At 33.5% G+C, this 22,646-nt stretch overlaps 1 protein-coding gene across 1 annotated transcript in view; it reads right to left on the bottom strand.

Annotated features, from left to right (window-relative positions):
* LOC143235253 (uncharacterized) overlaps window positions 1-22,347 on the bottom strand; it is a 28,141-nt gene extending 5,794 nt beyond the window's left edge. The window contains exons 1-3 of the mRNA XM_076473217.1: window positions 21,880-22,347; window positions 17,193-17,428; window positions 14,063-14,177 (exon numbers count right to left, since the gene is read on the bottom strand). Of these exons, the coding sequence (XP_076329332.1) occupies window positions 14,063-14,177; window positions 17,193-17,428; window positions 21,880-22,264 (736 nt within the window). The 5' untranslated portion in view covers window positions 22,265-22,347. The remainder of the gene's footprint in view (window positions 1-14,062; window positions 14,178-17,192; window positions 17,429-21,879) is intronic.
* Window positions 22,348-22,646: the final 299 nt, after the last annotated feature.

The raw sequence follows: 22,646 nt of genomic DNA, 5'->3' as shown, positions 1-22,646 counted from the left end.
CCTTCTTTTCGGATGTTAAATAGACAAAGTTAATAAAACTGTTAATTTAAAATGGGGCGATAGGGATCGTCAAACAATGCTATAAATAATATCTACTTTATTTTCTCAAGTTACAAATCCTTATATTTAGCTCCAACTTTACAGTATTTATTAATTTATTACAAATTCGTAAGAAATAAAGTTGATATTATTTCCAGCCTTGTTTGTTTACTAGAGTTGTAGGTTTGAAAATATAATATTTTCATTTTATCAAATCTTGTTTCTGTTATTTTTGACGCCCCTATTTCCTTCCTTTTTAATGAACAGTTTTAACTAATATTGTTTCTCAGGTTTTATGTTAAGCTGCACACGAACCATTGAATGTTACTTGTTTATCAACAGTTTACTGCTGCTTTGGCCTTTTTACCGTCCCACTGTCACACTGAACTTACTCAAAATAAATAACTATAAACACATGCACTAGTGTGCAACTATAACAAACAAAATATAAGGTTTTTCTGAAGAAAAAAAAACATCTTGAAGGTAAAGATTGTTTCATAACAGAGTTATTGATCGACTTCTGCCTATGTCACAGTGTAATGTAACAAAAGATGTGCAACAACAAAGGAATCTCATCAGAACGGAATAATGTTCATGTAATTTTACACAGATTAATGTCTTATAATTACATGTAGTAACATGCTTATCAAGTGTTTAGTAGAATAACACTTAGATAAGATGCCAATTACTGACATTTATAGCTTCTACCTTAACACCAATTATTTAAGAATAGCATTAGCTACACGAAATAAAACAAGAGGCAGTGATGATAAAACACACTCACGACTTCAGCTAAGCATAAGCACAGTAGTAAGAAACACCACCGTTGTCTGAATAGAAAAATCTACTCTAGTAATCGTTCACTGTTAAAATCTTGCTGAAATGTAAACACGAAAATCCACGTAGAGACGACAAGCTCGAATAATAATGAACAATAGTGACTCAACTAATGATACGCGAGAGCAAAATGGGAAATTTTAATATGCCAGTTTCCAATTACTGTGCTAGAAAATGCACGAGCTATAGTTTCCAACAAACAGGGCGCCATGAAAAGACTGACTTTACTTTTATGGTAGAGAGTCAAGGACTTTCACAACAAGACAAAATTATGTTTATAATTACTCTAACCTTTTATTTCAATAACATTTCTGTGTGATCCTGCAATGGATGTCATAGCTGTTGTTTAAACAAAACACCTTGTTTTTGTTTGTTTTTGAATTTTGCGCAAAGCTATGTAAGGGCTATACGCGTTAATCGTCCTTAATTTAGCAGTGTAAGGCTAGAGGAAAAGCAGCTAGTCATCACCACCCACCGCCAACACTTGGACTACTCTTTAACCAACGAAAAGTGGGATTAACCGTACATTATAGCGTCCCAACGGCTGAAAGGCTGAGCCTGTTTGATTGGACGGAGATTCGAACCCGTAACCCACAGATTCTGAGACAAGCTTCCTAACCATCAAGTAGAGAAGACTGATGCTTCGAATATTTATTATTCTTGGTTTTATATAAAAACAACAACATCAAGGTACACTTATGAAACATTTTGATACTTTGCTGAGCAATCCAATTCCAATAACAGCAGTTAAAGGTGCAGCCACTCATTATTAAATGGATTAACATTAGACATTTCTCGTCATTGTGAACCCCCATCATTGGTTCATCGAGAAGTTAAAAGATTTATAATGCTAAAAATCGGGTTTATTTACCCTTACCCATAATGGACGCATCACAGGTAGCGAACTGTGTAGCTTTATGATTAAAGCGTTTTTTTGCTAACCCTTATAGTGAAACTAAATTTTAATAATCACCACTACAACCACTCATAACCTTGTGTTAGACAAATGATGAAATAGGTGTTTGAATTATGTAAGTCTGATATATAATGAATGGATTTTAAAAAGTGACCATTCATTAGATTTACAAACGATACTTTTAAACATCACTCATGATGTTTGATTTATCGTAGAATGATAGGATTAAGTTTAGACCAGAAAAAAAAAAAAATGGTAACAGCTCAGTATATTATATTTTATCTTCCTTTGTTCTTCTCATAAGTACGTACATGTATGCATATTTAATATTCCTATGTTTAATGGAGCATTAATTTGATATATTCGATACGGGTTAATTTATTATACAGTCTGAAAAATTATAACGTTAAAAGTCCGGTTTTCAATACCCGTGGGGCCCGGCATGGCCTAGCGCGTTAAGGCGTTCAACTCGTAACCTGAGGATTGCGGGTTCGCGCCCAAGTCGCGCCAAACATGCTCGCCCTCCCAGCCGTGGAAGCGTTATAATGTGACGGTAAATCCCACTATTCGTTGGTAAAAGAGTAGCCCAAGAGTTGGCGGTGGGTGATGATGACTAGCTGCCTTCCCTCTAGTCTTACACTGCTATTAGGGACGGCTAGCACAGATAGCCCTCGAGTAGCTTTGTGCGAAATTCCAAACAAACAAACAAATCAATACCCGTGATGGGTGGATCAAAGATAGCCCATTGTGTCGCTTTGTGTAATTTAGTAACCAATAAACTAAAAAAATATGCATACATCGCGTGACAGGTTTGTTAGGTGGCCTTCGTTTGCTCTAATGGTTCATGATGAATACGTTTATTCAATGTTATCACCTGACATGGTTATCAGAGTTCTGATGCTCTCTGTAAAATGAGTAAGAAGTTAATGCTCAGAATGGATCATACAGTGTCCTTTATAAAGGATCAGAGGTAAGCTTGACGGCTTATAACGCTAAAATTCAGTTTCAATCCCTGTAAAAACATAGTACAGAAAGACCATTGCGCAGTATTGTGCTTGAAAATAAAAATAACAAATATTTGTGCGTTTGTTTGGTTTCTTTATAATGTGATAAAATCATTCTTATCCATTTATCACATGATAAAGTCATTCTTATCTATTTATCACATGATAAAGTCATTCTTATCCATTTATCACATGATAAAGTCATTCTTATCCATTTATCACATGATAAAGTCATTATTATCCATTTATCACATGATAAAGTCATTCTTATCCGTGTGCGAGTTCCATTAGTAGACTACTGTACCATTCCCACATTTTAACCTTAGTTTGTACTTCGAGATCCTTAAGTTGGCAATTTTAACAAATGGCTGTTGTGAGCAATTCGCCATCGGTCTAACGTGGCATTAAACGTCAACCATCTAATAAGTTCTTACCGTTTCTCTATGACTTAACCTTACGTCCAGGCGAAAACAAGGAAACATTGGTCAACCTCAGTGATCAACTTTTCTAAGAAAATTTGAAGCATTTCGCTGACTTAACAGAAAACAAAACGCTTATTATAGTCGCACAATGCGTGACAATTATGACGAAAGAAACAAACATTAAATCAGGTAAACGATAAAGGTGCGCGTAATGCCTTACACACTTGTAATTTCTTGGCACAATAACAAAGCAGCATCTGCCATTGGTACAGTAAAATGTGAGGTTTTGAGCTTGTAAGTAAAAGTTTCCTGATTTAAATTATTCTGGCCGGGATTAACAGATATCATACGGTGAATATTAACAAGTTAAATCAAACTGGTTGCGAGCGCAACCTTGAAAAAGCTAACATAAAGTGTTGTTACCAGTTTCATTACCTGGGCTAAATTAATTGGACGTGGTTCCAGTTTTTCCTTATCTCGATCAGCTGGCCTGAGTACTGCCGTGTTATTTCAGTCAAAAACATTTAAAATAAAAGATAACTACGATAAAGATATTTTCGTATAGCCTCGAAATTTCTGTTTTTTAATTAGAGGAGTAGACTGTTGTTTAATATAGGAGTAGACTGTTGTTAATATAGGAGTAGATTATTGTTTAATATAGGAGTAGACTGTTGTTTATTAAAGGAGTAGACTGTTGTTTATTAGAGGAGTAGACTGTTGTTTAATAGAGGAGTAGACTGTTGTTTATTAGAGGAGTAGACTGTTGTTTATTAGAGGAGTAGACTGTTGTTTATTAAAGGAGTAGACTGTTGTTTATTAGAGGAGTAGACTGTTGTTTATTAAAGGAGTAGACTGTTGTTTATTAGAAAAGTAGACTGTTGTTTAATATAGGAGTAGACTGTTGTTTAATATAGAAGTAGACTGTTGTTTATTAGAGGAGTAAACTGTTGTTTATTAGAGGAGTAGACTGTTGTTAATATAGGAGTAGAATGTTGTTTATTAGAGGAGTAGACTGTTGTTTATTAAAGGAGTAGACTGTTGTTTATTAGAGGAGTAGTCTGTTGTTTAATAGAGGAGTAGACTGTTGTTTAATATAGAAGTAGACGGTTGTTTATTAGAGGAGTAGACTGTTGTTTATTAAAGGAGTAGACTGTTGTTAATATAAAAGTAGAATGTTGTTTATTAGAGGAGTAGACTGTTGTTTATTAAAGGAGTAGACTGTTGTTTATTAGAGGAGTAGACTGTTGTTTATTAAAGGAGTAGACTGTTGTTTATTAGAAAAGTAGACTGTTGTTTAATATAGGAGTAGACTGTTGTTTAATATAGAAGTAGACTGTTGTTTATTAGAGGAGTAAACTGTTGTTTATTAGAGGAGTAGACTGTTGTTAATATAGGAGTAGAATGTTGTTTATTAGAGGAGTAGACTGTTGTTTATTAAAGGAGTAGACTGTTGTTTATTAGAGGAGTAGTCTGTTGTTTAATAGAGGAGTAGACTGTTGTTTAATATAGAAGTAGACGGTTGTTTATTAGAGGAGTAGACTGTTGTTTATTAAAGGAGTAGACTGTTGTTAATATAAAAGTAGAATGTTGTTTATTAGAGGAGTAGACTGTTGTTTATTAAAGGAGTAGACTGTTGTTTATTAGAGGAGTAGACTGTTGTTTAATAGAGGAGTAGACGGTTGTTTATTAGAGGAGTAGACTGTTGTTTATTAAAGGAGTAGACTGTTGTTAATATAAAAGTAGAATGTTGTTTATTAGAGGAGTAGACTGTTGTTTATTAAAGGAGTAGACTGTTGTTTATTAGAGGAGTAGACTGTTGTTTAATAGAGGAGTAGACTGTTGTTTAATAGAGGAGTAGACTGTTGTTTAATATAGAAGTAGACTGTTGTTTATTAGAGGAGTAGACTGTTGGTTATTAGAGGAGTAGACTGTTGTTTATTAGAGGAGTAGACTGTTGGTTATTAGAGGAGTAGACTGTTGTTAATATAGGAGTAGAATGTTGTTTATCAGAGGAGTAGACTGTTGTTTAATAGAGGAGTAGACTGTTATTTAACATAGAAGTAGACGGTTGTTTATTAGAGGAGCAGACCGTTGTTTATTAAAGGAGCAGACTGTTGTTTATTAGAGGAGTAGACCGTTGTTTAATATAGAAGCAGACGGTTGTTTATTAGAGGAGTAGACTGTTGTTTAATATAGGAGCAGATTATTGTTTAACAGAAGAGCAGACCGTTGTTTAATATAGGAGCAGACCGTTGTTTATTAGAGGAGCAGACCGTTGTTTATTAAAGGAGTAGACCGTTGTTTAATATAGGAGCAGACTGTTGTTTATTAAAGGAGTAGACTGTTGTTTATTAGAGGAGTAGACTGTTGTTTAATATAGGAGTAGACTGTTGTTTATTAGAGGAGTAGACTGTTGTTTAATATAGGAGTAGACTGTTGTTTATTAGAGGAGTAGAATGTTGTTTTTAAAGGAGTAGATTGTTGTTTATTAGAGGAGTAGACTGCTGTTTAATATAGGAGTACTCTGTTGTTAAATATAGGAGTAAACTGTTGTTTATTAGAGGAGTAGATTGTTGTTTATTAAAGGAGTAGACTGTTGTTTATTAGAAGAGTAGACTGTTGTTTATAAGAGGAGTAGACTGTTGTTTATTAAAGTAGTAGACTCTTGTTTATTAGAGGAGTAGAATATGGTTTATTAGAGGAGTAGACTGTTGTTTATTAAAGTCGTAGACTGTTGTTTATTAAAGTAGTAGACTGTTGTTTAATATAGGAGTAGACTTGTTTATTAAAGGAGTAAACTGTTGTTTAATATAGGAGTAGACTGTTGTTTATTAAAAGAGTAAACTGTTTTTTTCTGTTGTAATCCAACAACAGTACCTACTGATACTCAAATAATCCAACAACAGTACCTACTGATACTAAGATAATCCAACAACAGTACCTACTGATACTCAGATAATCCAATTACAGTACCTACTGATACTCACATAATCCAACAACAGTACCTACTGATACTCACATAATCCAACAACAGTACCTACTGATACACACATAATCCAACAACAGTACTTACTGATACTCACATAATCCAACAACAGTACCTACTGATACTCACATAATCCAACAACAGTACCTACTGATACTCACATAATACAAGAACAGTACCTACTGATACTCACATAATCCAAAAACAGTACCTACTGATACTCACATAATTCAACAACAGTACCTAATGATACTCACATAATCCAACAACAGTACCTACTGATACTCACATAATCCAACAACAGTACCTAGTGATACTCACATAATCCAACAACAGTAATTATTGATACTAACATAATCTAACAACAGTACTTACTGATACTCACATAATCCAACAACAGTACCTACTGATACTCACATAATCCAACAACAGTACCTACTGATACTCACATAATCCAACAACAGTACCTACTGATACTCACATAATCCAACAACAGTACCTACTGATACTCACATAATCCAACAACAGTACCTAGTGATACTCACATAATCCAACAACAGTACCTACTGATACACACATAATCCAACAACAGTACCTACTGATACTCACATAATCCAACAACAGTACCTACTGATACTCACATAATCCAACAACAGTACTTACTGATACTCACATAATCCAACAACAGTACCTACTGATACTCACATAATCCAACAACAGTACCTACTGATACTCACATAATCCAACAACAGTACCTAGTGATACTCACATAATCCAGCAACAGTACCTACTGATACTCACATAATCCAACAACAGTACCTACTGATACTCACATAATCCAACAACAGTACCTACTGATACTCACATAATCCAACAACAGTACCTACTGATACACACATAATCCAACAACAGTACTTACTGAAACTCACATAATCCAACAACAGTACCTACTGATACTCACATAATCCAACAACAGTACCTACTGATACTCACATAATCCAACAACAGTACCTACTGATACACACATAATCCAACAACAGTACTTACTGATACTCACATAATCCAACAACAGTACCTACTGATACACACATAATCCAACAACAGTACTTACTGATACTCACATAATCCAACAACAGTACCTACTGATACTCACATAATCCAACAACAGTACCTAGTGATACTCACATAATCCAACAACTGTACCTAGTGATACTCACATAATCCAACAATATACATTTTGAATTACGTTGCAATACAATAGACAATGCTTGTTAGAACACATTGTCCATATTGAAGTTTCAGAAATTGTGCATGGGAAAAGTTCCGCATCACAACCCCTTAACCTCCAAAATAATTTCTTACTTATACTTCGTCATATATACGTACATATTTCTATACATGTCTTTAAAATTCATTTTCGCATTCAGCAACGGATGCGTTATTTATATTTCATTAATTGTTTTAAATGACATTAATAGAAACATTTCCAAACAGTATACCGACTAATACGCTAGTCTTAATACAAATACCATTAGCTGTCATTAAGGTTTTGGTTCAGAACGTCAAAACAAAGCAACATTTACACCTTACACAGCTCTGTATATTTACACCTTACACAGCTCTGTATATTTACACCTTACACAGCTCTGTTGGTTTACACCTTACACAGCTCTGTATATTTACACCTTACACAGCTCCGTATATTTACACCTTACACAGCTCTGTAGGTTTACACCTTACACAGCTCTGTATATTTACACCTTACACAGCTCTGTAGGTTTACACCTTACACAGCTCTGTAGGTTTACACCTTACACAGCTCTGTATGTTTACACCTTACACAGCTCTGTATATTTACACCTTACACAGCTATGTAGGTTTACACTTTACACAGCTCTGTATATTTACACCTTACACAGCTCTGTATGTTTACACCTTACACAGCTCTGTAGGTTTACACCTTACACAGCTCTATATATTTACACCTTACACAGCTCTGTATATTTACACCTTACATAGCTCTGTAGGTTTACACCTTACACAGCTCTGTATATTTACACCTTACACGGCTCTGTATATTTACACCTTACACAGCTCTGTTGGTTTACACCTTACACAGCTCTGTTGGTTTACACCTTACACAGCTCTGTAACTTTACACCTTATACAGCTCTGTATATTTACACCTTACACAGCTCTGTATGTTTACACCTTACACAGCTCTGTAGGTTTACACCTTACATAGCTCTGTATATTTATTACCTTACACAGCTCTGTAGGTTTACACCTTACACAGCTCTGTATATTTACACCTTACACAGCTCTGTAGGTTTACACCTTACACAGCTCTGTATATTTACACCTTACACAGCTCTGTAGGTTTACACCTTACACAGCTCTGTATATTTACACCTTACACAGCTCTGTATGTTTACACCTTACACAGCTCTGTATATTTACACCTTACACAGCTATGTAGGTTTACACTTTACACAGCTATGTAGGTTTACACCTTACACAGCTCTGTATGTTTACACCTTACACAGCTCTGTATGTTTACACCTTACACAGCTCTGTAGGTTTACACCTTACACAGCTCTATATATTTACACCTTACACAGCTCTGTATATTTACACCTTACATAGCTCTGTAGGTTTACACCTTACACAGCTCTGTATATTTACACCTTACACGGCTCTGTATATTTACACCTTACACAGCTCTGTATATTTACACCTTACACAGCTCTGTTGGTTTACACCTTACACAGCTCTGTATATTTATTATCTTACACAGCTCTGTAGGGTTTACACCTTACACAGCTCTGTATATTTACACCTTACACAGCTCTGTATGTTTACACCTTACACAGCTCTGTATATTTACGGCTTACACAGCTATGTAGGTTTACACTTTACACAGCTATGTAGGTTTACACCTTACACAGCTCTGTATGTTTACACCTTACACAGCTCTGTATGTTTACACCTTACAAAGCTCTGTAGGTTTACACCTTACACAGCTCTGTATATTTACACCTTACACGGCTCTGTATATTTACACCTTACACAGCTCTGTATATTTACACCTTACACAGCTCTGTTGGTTTACACCTTACACAGCTCTGTAGGTTTACACCTTACACAGCTCTGTAGGTTTACACCTTACACAGCTCTATATATTTACACCTTACACAGCTCTGTATATTTACACCTTACATCGCTTTGTAGGTTTACACCTTACACAGCTCTGTATGTTTACATCTTACATAGCTCTGTAGGTTTACACCTTACACAGCTCTGTAGGTTTACACCTTACACAGCTCTGTATATTTACACCTTATACAGCTCTGTAGGTTTACACCTTATACAGCTCTGTACATTTACACCTTACACAGCTCTGTATATTTACACCTTACACAGCTCTGTATATTTACACCTTACACAGCTCTGTTGGTTTACACCTTACACAGCTCTGTATATTTACACCTTACACAGCTCTGTAGGTTTACACCTTACACAGCTCTGTATATTTACACCTTACACAGCTCTGTAGGTTTACACCTTACACAGCTCTGTATGTTTACACCTTACACAGCTCTGTATGTTTTACACCTTACACAGCTATGTAGGTTTACACTTTACACAGCTCTGTATATTTACACCTTACACAGCTCTGTATGTTTACACCTTACACAGCTCTATATATTTACACCATACACAGCTCTGTATATTTACACCTTACATAGCTCTTTAGGTTTACACCTTACACAGCTCTGTATATTTACACCTTACACGGCTCTGTATATTTATTACATCTACACAGCTCTGTTGGTTTACACCTTACACAGCTCTGTTGGTTTACACCTTACACAGCTCTGTAGCTTTACACCTTATACAGCTCTGTATATTTACACCTTACACAGCTCTGTATGTTTACACCTTACACAGCTCTGTAGGTTTACACCTTACACAGCTCTGTATATTTACACCTTACACAGCTCTGTAGGTTTACACCTTACACAGCTCTGTATATTTACACCTTACACAGCTCTGTATATTTACACCTTACACAGCTCTGTAGGTTTACATTTTACACAGCTCTGTACATTTACACCTTACACAGCTCTGTAGGTTTACACCTTACACAGCTCTGTATATTTACACCTTACACGGCTCTGTATATTTACACCTTACACAGCTCTGTATATTTACACCTTACACAGCTCTGTTGGTTTACACCTTACACAGCTCTGTATATTTACACCTTACACAGCTCTGTAGGTTTACACCTTACACAGCTCTGTATATTTACACCTTACACAGCTCTGTATGTTTACACCTTACACAGCTCTGTATATTTACGGCTTACACAGCTATGTAGGTTTACACTTTACACAGCTATGTAGGTTTACACCTTACACAGCTCTGTATGTTTACACCTTACACAGCTCTGTATGTTTACACCTTACACAGCTCTGTAGGTTTACACCTTACACAGCTCTATATATTTACACCTTACACAGCTCTGTATATTTACACCTTACATAGCTCTGTAGGTTTACACCTTACACAGCTCTGTATATTTACACCTTACACGGCTCTGTATATTTACACCTTACACAGCTCTGTATATTTACACCTTACACAGCTCTGTAGGTTTACACCTTACACAGCTCTGTATGTTTACACCTTACACAGCTCTGTATTTTTACACCTTACACAGCTATGTAGGTTTACACTTTACACAGCTCTGTATGTTTACACCTTACACAGCTCTGTAGGTTTACACCTTACACAGCTCTATATATTTACACCTTACACAGCTCTGTATATTTACACCTTACATCGCTTTGTAGGTTTACACCTTACACAGCTCTGTATGTTTACATTTTACATAGCTCTGTAGGTTTACACCTTACACAGCTCTGTAGGTTTACACCTTACACAGCTCTGTATATTTACACCTTATACAGCTCTGTAGGTTTACACCTTATACAGCTCTGTATATTTACACCTTACACAGTTCTGTATATTTACACCTTACACAGCTCTGTAGGTTTCTCAGTTTTACGAAACACGATTATTAAATGTCTAAATTTCATATAAGAATAGTGAGAATAGCTCGTTAAGTACGAAATTAGAGCCTACATTTCTGTATTGTAAAAATAAATAAAACTCACACTATTTTCTAGTTTTTTTCATATATTCAAGTTACGTCGCTGAACGAAAAATAGATAATAACGCAGAAAAATATTTGAAATGTGCAAACATATTAACTAACATTAAAATAGCATAGGATGAGAACTGGCAGATAGAAAGGTTTAAAACTACAAGGAATTATGGAAAATGAAAGACAGAAGATATAGAACAAGTTAGAAGATACAGAACTGGACAGATATTAAAAAGGATGAACAAAAATATGAACAAAGTGCCTTAACTCGTTATTAGTCGGTAAATATTTAATCTAACATTATGTTACATAACTCGTTATTAGTCGGTAAATATTTAATCTAACATTATGTTACATAACTCGTTATTAATGGATAAATATTTAATCTAACATTATGTTACATAACTCATTATTAATAGATAAATATTAAATCTAACATTATGTTACATAACTCGTTATTAGTCGGTAAATATTAAATCTAACATTATGTTACATAACTCGTTATTAGTCGGTAAATATTTAATCTAACATTATGTTACATAACTCGTTATTAATGGATAAATATTAAATCTAACATTATGTTACATAACTCGTTATTAGTCGGTAAATATTAAATCTAACATTATGTTACATAACTCGTTATTAGTCGGTAAATATTTAATCTAACATTATGTTACATTACTCGTTATTAGTGGATAAATATTAAATCTAACATTATGTTACATAACTCGTTATTAGTCGGTAAATATTAAATCTAACATTATGTTACATAACTCGTTATTAGTCGGTAAATATTTAATCTAACATTATGTTACATAACTCGTTATTAATGGATAAATATTTAATCTAACATTATGTTACATAACTCGTTATTAATGGATAAATATTTAATCTAACATTATGTTACATAACTCATTATTAATGGATAAATATTTAATCTAACATTATGTTACATAACTCGTTATTAATAGATAAATATTTAATCTAACATTATGTTACATAACTCGTTATTAATGGATAAATATTTAATCTAACATTATGTTACATAACTCGTTATTAATAGATAAATATTAAATCTAACATTATGTTACATAACTCGTTATTAATGGATAAATATTAAATCTAACATTATGTTACATAACTCGTTATTAATGGATAAATATTAAATCTAACATTATGTTACATAACTCGTTATTTAACACTGAATGGTGGGCTTTTTAAACACTTACTGTGGTAAAACTTTATGGTATAAATTGATTTGTTACTTAGGTATTCTCGCTGTAAGAAACATTTGTACTACATTTCCGATAAGTGGCACCAGCCGAAGACACTTAGATTCGTCATACCTCTATATATTAAAAGAACAACGCAAACCCGCAGAAAGATCTTCATTGGTGAGAAAAGTTATATATGAAGAAGTATTATAAATTATTTTAAACATTAAAGAGTCAAAAATACCAAAACAAATGTAAAAACGCATTATCTAAGTGTCTACCTTGAAAAAACAAAATCAGTCAAGTAGCTTAGCAGTATGTCGGTGAGCTCATAGTGCTGAAAACAGGGTTTCAATACAGAAAGAAGGTAAGCAAGAGACAGCTCATTGTCAGTCTTACGTAAACAAACTGCGGTCAGAGTTTCGTGCTTCTTTTAATATTTTCAATGTGGAGTTTATTAAATTAAACATTATAAACCTGAAATACCAAGGATGTCGTTACTAGTTGAATAATAAATAAAAAAAGAACTAGTTTAGGTTTAAGATATAACTGTTGTTGTTCCAGAGCATGCAGCTACTGTTTATTCACGTGTGTAGTCAGGAGTTCTAGTGGTTATGTTTTTATCACTGAGAATGACATTAATTCACACATCCTAATGTATACAGTCGTGGAGTATATTACTCCTACATCCTGATGTATACAGTCGTGGAGTATATTCCTCCTACATCCTAAGGTATACAGTCGTGGAGTATATTCCTCCTACATCCTAATGTATACAGTCATGAATTATATATATATTATTTCTAAACTTTTTTCTATATATATCAAAGCGTAAAACATTCTATATTACTTTATAATTAGAGCAATTTGTGCCGATATTTCAAGCGTGAACGGTAAAGTGTTTTAGAGTTTACGTGAACGGTGAAAGTGTTTTAGAGTTTACGGTAAACCTTCCACATCAGTGATCTTAACTTTGAACTACTGAGTAGATAGAAAGTCGCCAGTCAGAACCACCTATCAACCACCATGGAGGAGTGACTGTTGCTCTTATAACACATCCATAACTTTAAAGTGTGTGTGTACGTATTCGAACCAGGGTGGTCAGTTCCAAAGTTCAGAGGGTCATCTGACTCTTCATGAAGGTTTGGCTTCGTTTAAATTTCACGCAAAGCTACAAGAAGGCTATATACTTTAACCGTTTTTAATTTAGCAGTGAAAGACTATAGGGAAGGCAGCTAGTCAACAACACACACCGCCAATTCTTGAGCTACTCTTTTACTGATGAATAGTAAGATTGCCAGTCACATTATAACCCCCACATGTTTTGGTGTGACGGGGATGCGAACCCATGATCCTTAGATTGCGAGTGCAGTGCCCTAACAACCCACCGTAACATGGTAAAGTGACATATATTTATGGAGACATTGGTTACTACACATAACAGGCTCTGGGTGACTGAAAAATAGACTTACCATTTTTTACTATTTCTCCCACATCTTCATCAGTACATGTAGATGGCACACAGACTCCGAACATGAAACTCAAGTAATAGAAGTACTGGGCAGATTTGCTTATTTCTGAAAATATCTAAAATAAAAGCATTCTTGTAATAGTCAGTACCTAAGTGAAGCTTTATAAGAGAAACGCCAAAAGAATAGTCTTTACCAAGTACGAAACGTTGAATAACCTCTGTAAGAAATATTATTTTAATAATATTAAAAATACCAGCAACTATCACCCACAAATATTTTTCTCCACAGTTTAATAAATATGTATATCTAAGTGTGAAATACAACGTTTGTTAGTGAAGGGTGAAGTATGAAATATATTATTCAAGTGTGAAATACAACGTTTGTTAGTGAAGAGTGAAGTATGAGATATATTATTCAAGTGTGAAATACAACGTTTGTTAGTGAAGGGTGAAGTATGAGATATATTATTCAAATGTGAAATACAACGTTTGTTAGTGAAGAGTGAAGTATGAGATATATTATTCAAGTGTGAAATACAACGTTTGTTAGTGAAGGGTGAAGTATGAGATATATTATTCAAGTGTGAAATACAACGTTTGTCAGTGAAAGGTGAAGTATGAGATATATTATTCAAGTGTGAAATACAACGTTTGTTAGTGAAGAGTGAAGTATGAGATATATTATTCAAGTGTAAAATATAGATAAATATAAAATCCAGTTTATTTCAGTATATTTTATTTAACATACCTTCTGTATACTACAGAAGAACGAATCACTTAAATAAATGTTACGTCTCTTCTAAACCTCTATAAATATGTTACCTAAAGTGAGTAAAAACAACTCAGAACCTAAACAAACAATATAAACTTTACCACTATGAAATCAGAACTCCAAATATATAATACAAACTTTACCACTATGAAATCAGAACTCCAAATATATAATACAAACTTTACCACTATGAATTCAAAACCCCAAATATATAATACAAACTTTACCACTATGAATTCAAAATCTCAAATATATAATACAAACTTTACCACTATGAATTCACAACCCCAAATATATAATACAAACTTTACCACTATGAATTCAAAACCCCAAATATATAATACAAACTTTACCACTATGAATTCAAAACCTCAAATATATAATATAAACTTTACCACTATGAATTCAAAACCCCAAATATATAATACAAACTTTACCACTATGAATTCAAAACCCCAAATATATAATACAAACTTTACCACTATGAAATCAGAACTCCAAATATATAATACAAACTTTACCACTATGAATTCAAAACCCCAAATATATAATACAAACTTTACCACTATGAATTCAAAACCCCAAATATATAATACAAACTTTACCACTATGAATTCAAAACCCCAAATATATAATACAAACTTTACCACTATGAAATCAGAACTCCAAATATATAATACAAACTTTACCACTATGAATTCAAAACCCCAAATATATAATACAAACTTTACCACTATGAAATCAGAACTCCAAATATATAATACAAACTTTACCACTATGAATTCAAAACCCCAAATATATAATACAAACTTCACCACTATGAAATCAGAACTCCAAATATATAATACAAACTTTACCATTATGAAATCAGAACCCCAAATATATAATACAAACTTTACCACTATGAAATCAGAACTCCAAATATATAATACAAACTTTACCACTATGAATTCAAAACCCCAAATATATAATACAAACTTTACCACTATGAAATCAAAACCCCAAATATATAATACAAACTTTACCACTATGAAATCAGAACTCCAAATATATAATACAAACTTTACCACTATGAATTCAAAACCCCAAATATATAATACAAACTTTACCACTATGAAATCAGAACTCCAAATATATAATACAAACTTTACCACTATGAAATCAGAACTCCAAATATATAATACAAACTTTACCACTATGAATTCAAAACCCCAAATATATAATACAAACTTTACCACTATGAAATCAGAACTCCAAATATATAATACAAACTTTACCACTATGAAATCAGAACCCAAATATATAATACAAACTTTACCACTATGAATTCAAAACCCCAAATATATAATACAAACTTTACCACTATGAATTCAAAACCCCAAATATATAATACAAACTTTACCACTATGAAATCAGAACTCCAAATATATAATACAAACTTTACCACTATGAATTCAAAACCCCAAATATATAATACAAACTTTACCACTATGAAATCAGAACTCCAAATATATAATACAAACTTTACCACTATGAAATCAGAACCCCAAATATATAATACAAACTTTACCACTATGAAATCAGAACCCCAAATATATAATACAAACTTTACCACTATGAAATCAGAACTCCAAATATAATACAAACTTTACCACTATGAAATCAGAACCCCAAATATATAATACAAACTTTACCACTATGAATTCAAAACCCCAAATATATAATACAAACTTTACCAATATGAAATCAGAACTCCAAACATAAAATATAAATGCAGAAACCCTAACATACAATATAAACTTCATTACTTTGAACCCAGAACCTCAAACATGTAATATAAACTGTACCATTACAAGATTGGTATTCATTGTTATGACGATAGATAGAATTCTTCTACACCGGTTTATCTTACTTGCAAGCGAATCGAATGAAACATTTAGGGTTCTCACAAATTTTTAGAGTAAGTTGGTACGTGATAAGCATTGGCTATCTTTATTGAAGCATTGGCTATCTTTATTGAAACATTGGCTATCTTTATTGAAACATTGGCTATCTTTATTGAAACATTGGCTATCTTTATTGAAACATTGGCTATCTTTATTGAAGCATTGGCTATCTCTATTGAAGCTTTGGCTATCTCTATTGAAGCTTTGGCTATCTCTATTGAATAAATATTTCACTTTAAAGAAAGCAACGCCCGAAATAAGAAACAAAACAAATACTAATAATAATAATAATAGAAACTGATTTAGTAAAGTGACCAGTTCTGAGAAACAGTTTATTTAAAAATACTAGAACTTTTAATCAAAGTAAGAGGGCTTATTTTAACACCTATATATTAAGGCTCATTAACACTTACGTTGTTATCAAACAATGACTCGTTAAGGACATGGGTTTTTGATACCACTTGTTCTGGTTTGCGGGGAAGTGGTGGATGTGCTTCAATCAAACAATACTTCCCTCTAAACAACTCTTCCTTCCCCTTTTCATCTCTCCCACTTCGTACAATTATATTTATGCATTCATCGTAGGCTCCAAGGTCCATCAGAGTACCCTCTAATATTCCGCTAGGGGGCTTAGCCATGGCGTCAATCACTGAAAGTAAAAATCGTAAAAAAAATTAATTTAATAGAATATTTACTCCCAATTAACATAACATTTATTATGTCTTTTAATGTGTCGTTTACATGTACCCAATAAACATAATTTGTTAACCTGAAGATAACCAAAGAAGGTTGAAACATTGTTCTGTACTTTATCTTAATAAACGTTTTAATAGCCATATCAGCCGTCTTGAGAATACATATCATAATTTTGTTTAGTTACAGCGTACCTGAGTAAGCAAAAAGTTCGTCCTTTATATATAGATAAATAAGACGTCTTCTGGTTCCAAACTCCATGTTTTGACTGGCAGATGATTATACTTTCATATTTGTTTTATCCCTGTATTGTGAAATTAATTTTAAAACATCAGTTAGTGTCTGACATGAAACTAGATTTCTCAATAACGGTGAGGGGGTGGCTGGTTACAAGTTATTTTGATGAATTGTACAGTATTTGGTGATATTCTTATGGTCTTGTTTAAGGACATGAAAGTGGAACTTTGTTGTTTTTACAACACGTTACACAAATCGATAAAAAAAATTACTTTAACAAAAGTCTAACATGTAGGTTTCGATACCAGACACATTTCAGCCAACACTCTGGGAAGGTTTGTTTGATGGTAAGCGTATAGCAGTATCTACACTCTGGTCACCAGAGATATCTAAGCCTGTTTTTTATTGATCTAAGCCTTCAGACTTGTAGCTGAGTCACTGGAGAAGTGGACAGGGTCTAAGATAAACTTGTACTAATCATACGTTGGTACAGTTCTGAGTGGTTGTAACGTGTAGGCTTATTTGAAGTTATAATTTTCAGTTGTTACAACTCTTTTTTGGGGGTTACTTTGTGATTATTTCCTCTGTTTAAATCTACGTTTTTGCTTTAGATTCTGTAAGAAAGCCCCCATTGGCTCAGCCGTATGTCTGCGGACTCATACCGCTGAAACTCGGGTTTCGATATTCGTGGTGAGCACAAATAGTACATTGTGTAGCTTTGTGCTAAGATAAAAAGAAATCCTGATATTTTCATCTTCAATTTTCTATTTGTCTTCTCTTTGTAAGAAATTTGATTTTTTAAAAATATTATTTTTACTTACATAAGGAAATTTGATATTATTTGAATATTACGATTATTCGCACGGTTTCCTTCACAAAAGACCAAAGATCTTCGAATGTCTGGTTCATTTCACCTACTTGACTGGTCTGGATGCCTAAAGGAACACCATTGTCCAGATAAAGCAAAATGAAATATTATAGCTAGAATATTCTTTGTTGACCTAACTTTTGACTAGTTTGTAAATAGTGGTTGTTCTTGTACATTTTTGCCGGCTCTTCTGGTAAAAGTCATTACGTAACTACATGAGGCAGCAGTGTCACTCTAAGTTATCACAGACATAAGATTTTCAAGACACAATTCTATTGCTCATAAACGGATTGAGCTAAATGGAAATCAGAGTTATAGTTAGGTTCTTATAATTTTTCAGTTGATAAGAACTACCAGAAAGTCATATTTTAGAACCTGCTTATATTGTTAGTGACTCCATGTGAACTACCAGAAAATCATATTTTAAAACATGATTCTATTGTTTGTGACTCCACGTGAACTACCAGAAAGTCATATTTTAGAACCTGCTTCTATTGTTAGTGACTCCATGTGAACTACCAGAAAGTCATATTTTAAAACATGATTCTATTGTTAGTGACTCCATGTGAACTATCAGAAAGTCATATTTTAGAACTTGCTTCTATTGTTAGTGACTCCACGTGAACTACCAGAAAGTCATACTTTAAAACATGATTCTATTGTTAGTGACTCCACGTAAACTACCAGAAAGTCATATTATAAAAAATATGATTCTATTGTTAGTGACTCCACGTGAACTACCAGAAAGTCATATTTTAAAACATGATTCTATTGTTAGTGACTCCATGTGAACTATCAGAAAGTCATATTTTAGAACTTGCTTCTATTGTTAGTGACTCCACGTGAACTACCAGAAAGTCATACTTTAAAAATATGATTCTATTGTTAGTGACTCCACGTGAACTACCAGAAAGTCATATTTTAAAACATGATTCTATTGTTAGTGACTTCACGTGAACTACCAGAATATTATTTACCTAGTGGTGTTCTTATATCTTGATAGATGTTTAGCAAAATTCATTTTCTATCGGCCAGATGTTTTTAATATCAAGGTCTTGTGTAGTTTCTCGTTTATAAATTATTTTACAAACTATATCTTGACGATTACTGCCGAATAATAATTTATATGACGAATTATATAGCAACTCAGTCCAGCTAAGGACAAAAGTAATAATACAACTATAAAGTTCGAAGCTTATATAAAAATTTCGCTTTTATGTTTCCATTAAAGTTAATTCAAGTTCATGTAACAAGTTTCAGAGGAGGCAGTTTCTCTTCTTGATTATATACTGTAAAAATTCAACATTTTGTTACACACATAAAGCTGTCGTAATTAGGTGTAGTTGGTGCCTATGTTTGTTGTATATTCTAGTTGAAGGTATTGACCAATATGGATCAGTAGGTTACGATTTGTTACAACGAGCATGAGCGAAGTTCAAGGAACTGAATAATTGGTGTTTCATTAATAAAACTGGTTCAAAAGGTTGTTGAACTTGACTAAAATGTAATAACCTTTTTGGATCTCATTTGAGCGATAACGTGTTTGTTTTCTTTGATGAGAATTATCAGAAAAAGCACCACAATTATAAAGCCCTCAAACTTACCATTGAGCCGCCAGGGAGTTTGGAATTAGATACTGATTCTGTTTAAATTTTGATTTCGAAGTCTAATTAATTCCTGGATATGTTTATGTAGATGGATAATGAGTTAAAACTTGAGAGAAACACGTGAGTTAAAACTGTACTGTAAAAAGTTAAAAGGAGAAAAACATAATGAAATGTGTTTCTAAAGCAGAATGTATTACATATTATGTATTTACAGCAACTGATGTTATCTGTCACCGTCTCTGATTTTAAACATCCTACCACCCTCATTCCATCTTCATGAAACGAAACCTTGATCGGGGTTTAGTTTAGAGAGAGATAAGCCTGATGAATTCTCTCCCCAACAAGAGTCGTCAGGAACGTTGTGGTTCATCTCCGTCCCTTCTCATGAAAGATTATTTACCTTTACGTGGGAGTTTTCTTGTATTTTGATTTGACTTGTTTAAGGTGGTGAAGTAAGGTGGAGCAGTATGAAAAAAACGGGTGAGAAAGAAGAGTGAAACAAACACGTCACAAGTTCCACCTTAAGGGATAGACTGCTACTTTTAAAACACCACAAGTTCAACCTTAAGGGATTGACTGTTGCTTTCAAAACACCACAAGTTCCACCTCAAGAGATTGACTGTTGCTTTCAAAACACCACAAGTTCCACCTCAAGAGATTGACTGTTGCTTTCAAAACACCACAAGTTCCACCTTAAGGGATTGACTGTTACTTTTAAAACACCACAAGTTCACCCTTAAGGGATTGATTGTTACTTTTAAAACACCACAAGTTTCACCTTAAGGGATTGATTGTTACTTTTAAAACACCACAAGTTCAACCTTAAGGGATTAATTGTTACTTTTAAAACCTCACAAGTTCCACCTTAAGGGATTGATTGTTACTTTTAAAACACCACAATTTTCACCTTAAGGGATTAATTGTTGCTTTTGAAACACCACAAGTTCCACCTCAAGGGATTGATTGTTACTTTTAAAACACCACACGTTTCACCTTAAGGGATTGATTGTTGCTTTTAAAACACCACAAGTTCCACCTTAAGGGATTGATTGTTACTTTTAAAAGACCACACGTTTCACCTTAAGGGATTAACTGTTACTTTTAAAACACCACAAGTTCCACCTTAAGGGATTGATTGTTACTTTTAAAACACCACAAGTTCCACCCTACGGGATTGACTGTTTCTTTCAAAACACCACAAGTTCCACTTTAAGGGATTGATTGTTACTTTCAAAACACCACAAGTTCCACCTTAATGGATTGACTGTTACTTTTAAAACGCATCCAAAACACAGATTCGAATCAAGGATGTCAGATCCGAAATCCTGGGCTCTACGACAGAGCCAACTTACATCCAAACTGTAGTAGGAAAATATTTATAAATAAATAATTTCTCATTTGATATTATGTGTGTTCGATAAATTTAAATATTTACTTTTAGAAAGCTAGTGAAGGTTGGATGACATGTAGGAAAAGGAACGTTTCTTTCCAGGAAAGCATATATATATATAGGAAACTTTTGGAATATTAGAGTACCAGAAAACATAACTGGTTATACATATATGTGTTATATATGGTTATTAGTGTTATACGATATAAACATATTCAGTCGGGTTTTGAAAATAATTTTCCAGGTTTGCAAGTGGAAAGATATAATATTTAAAATATTAATACAAATCAAGGATATATACTTACTTCTAATGGTCCATGATTTAAGTTTCCTTATCCCAAATATCAGTTTTAACATGCTGGACATACAATGACTTGACAGGTTGGTATCGCCACTCCTTCTTATAAAACTAGGAAGAAAACTACGGTATAGTGAATTCACCATATTTCTGGTATTCCTTTCAGCTTTCTTCCATATCATATAAGCAGATTGTTCTGTAGAGCTAACTTTCGAAGGCTCAGTGGTAGGAGGAAGGGTGTAGGGTGTTGTGAACATGCTGGTTGATTCTAAATCACTCGAAGGGACTGGAACAAGATCTTGTGCTGACGATATTTCTGGTTTGGTTGTATTTACTGATAACACATACACGCTGCTGTGATAAAGCAAGGCGAAGAGGATGAAAACCTTCATTGTAGCGAACACGTTCTTTACGTCTCAGTGCCAGGTTTCTTCACAGTTAAAATCACGTCTCTGTCTCAGCCGCAACAAAGTTACAGCTCAGCACAATTCATGCGATCAGAATATTTATTGGCCTTGAGCACCGGCGTAACTAGTCGATTACTTTTAGAACAGACATCGAAATGGTTTGTATATTACAACAATGCTCAATTTTACCTTTCAGCTGTTTCCTTGTAGTCACTGATAAGTATCCTCACATAATGTTAGTACAGAATGTTGTGAATTATCTAATTAATACGTATATATATAGGTAATGTATTTGAAAACATCAAATCACCGATGGTCATCTGCATAATAAATATATATGAGTTATTGTGTCAGTGACCTCTGACAA

The sequence above is a fragment of the Tachypleus tridentatus genome, chromosome 2 (assembly GCF_004210375.1).
Source record: "Tachypleus tridentatus isolate NWPU-2018 chromosome 2, ASM421037v1, whole genome shotgun sequence".
Classification (NCBI taxonomy): domain Eukaryota; kingdom Metazoa; phylum Arthropoda; class Merostomata; order Xiphosura; family Limulidae; genus Tachypleus; species Tachypleus tridentatus.
Note: the sequence above shows the minus strand (reverse complement) of the source record. Positions and strands in the feature narration are given on the sequence as shown.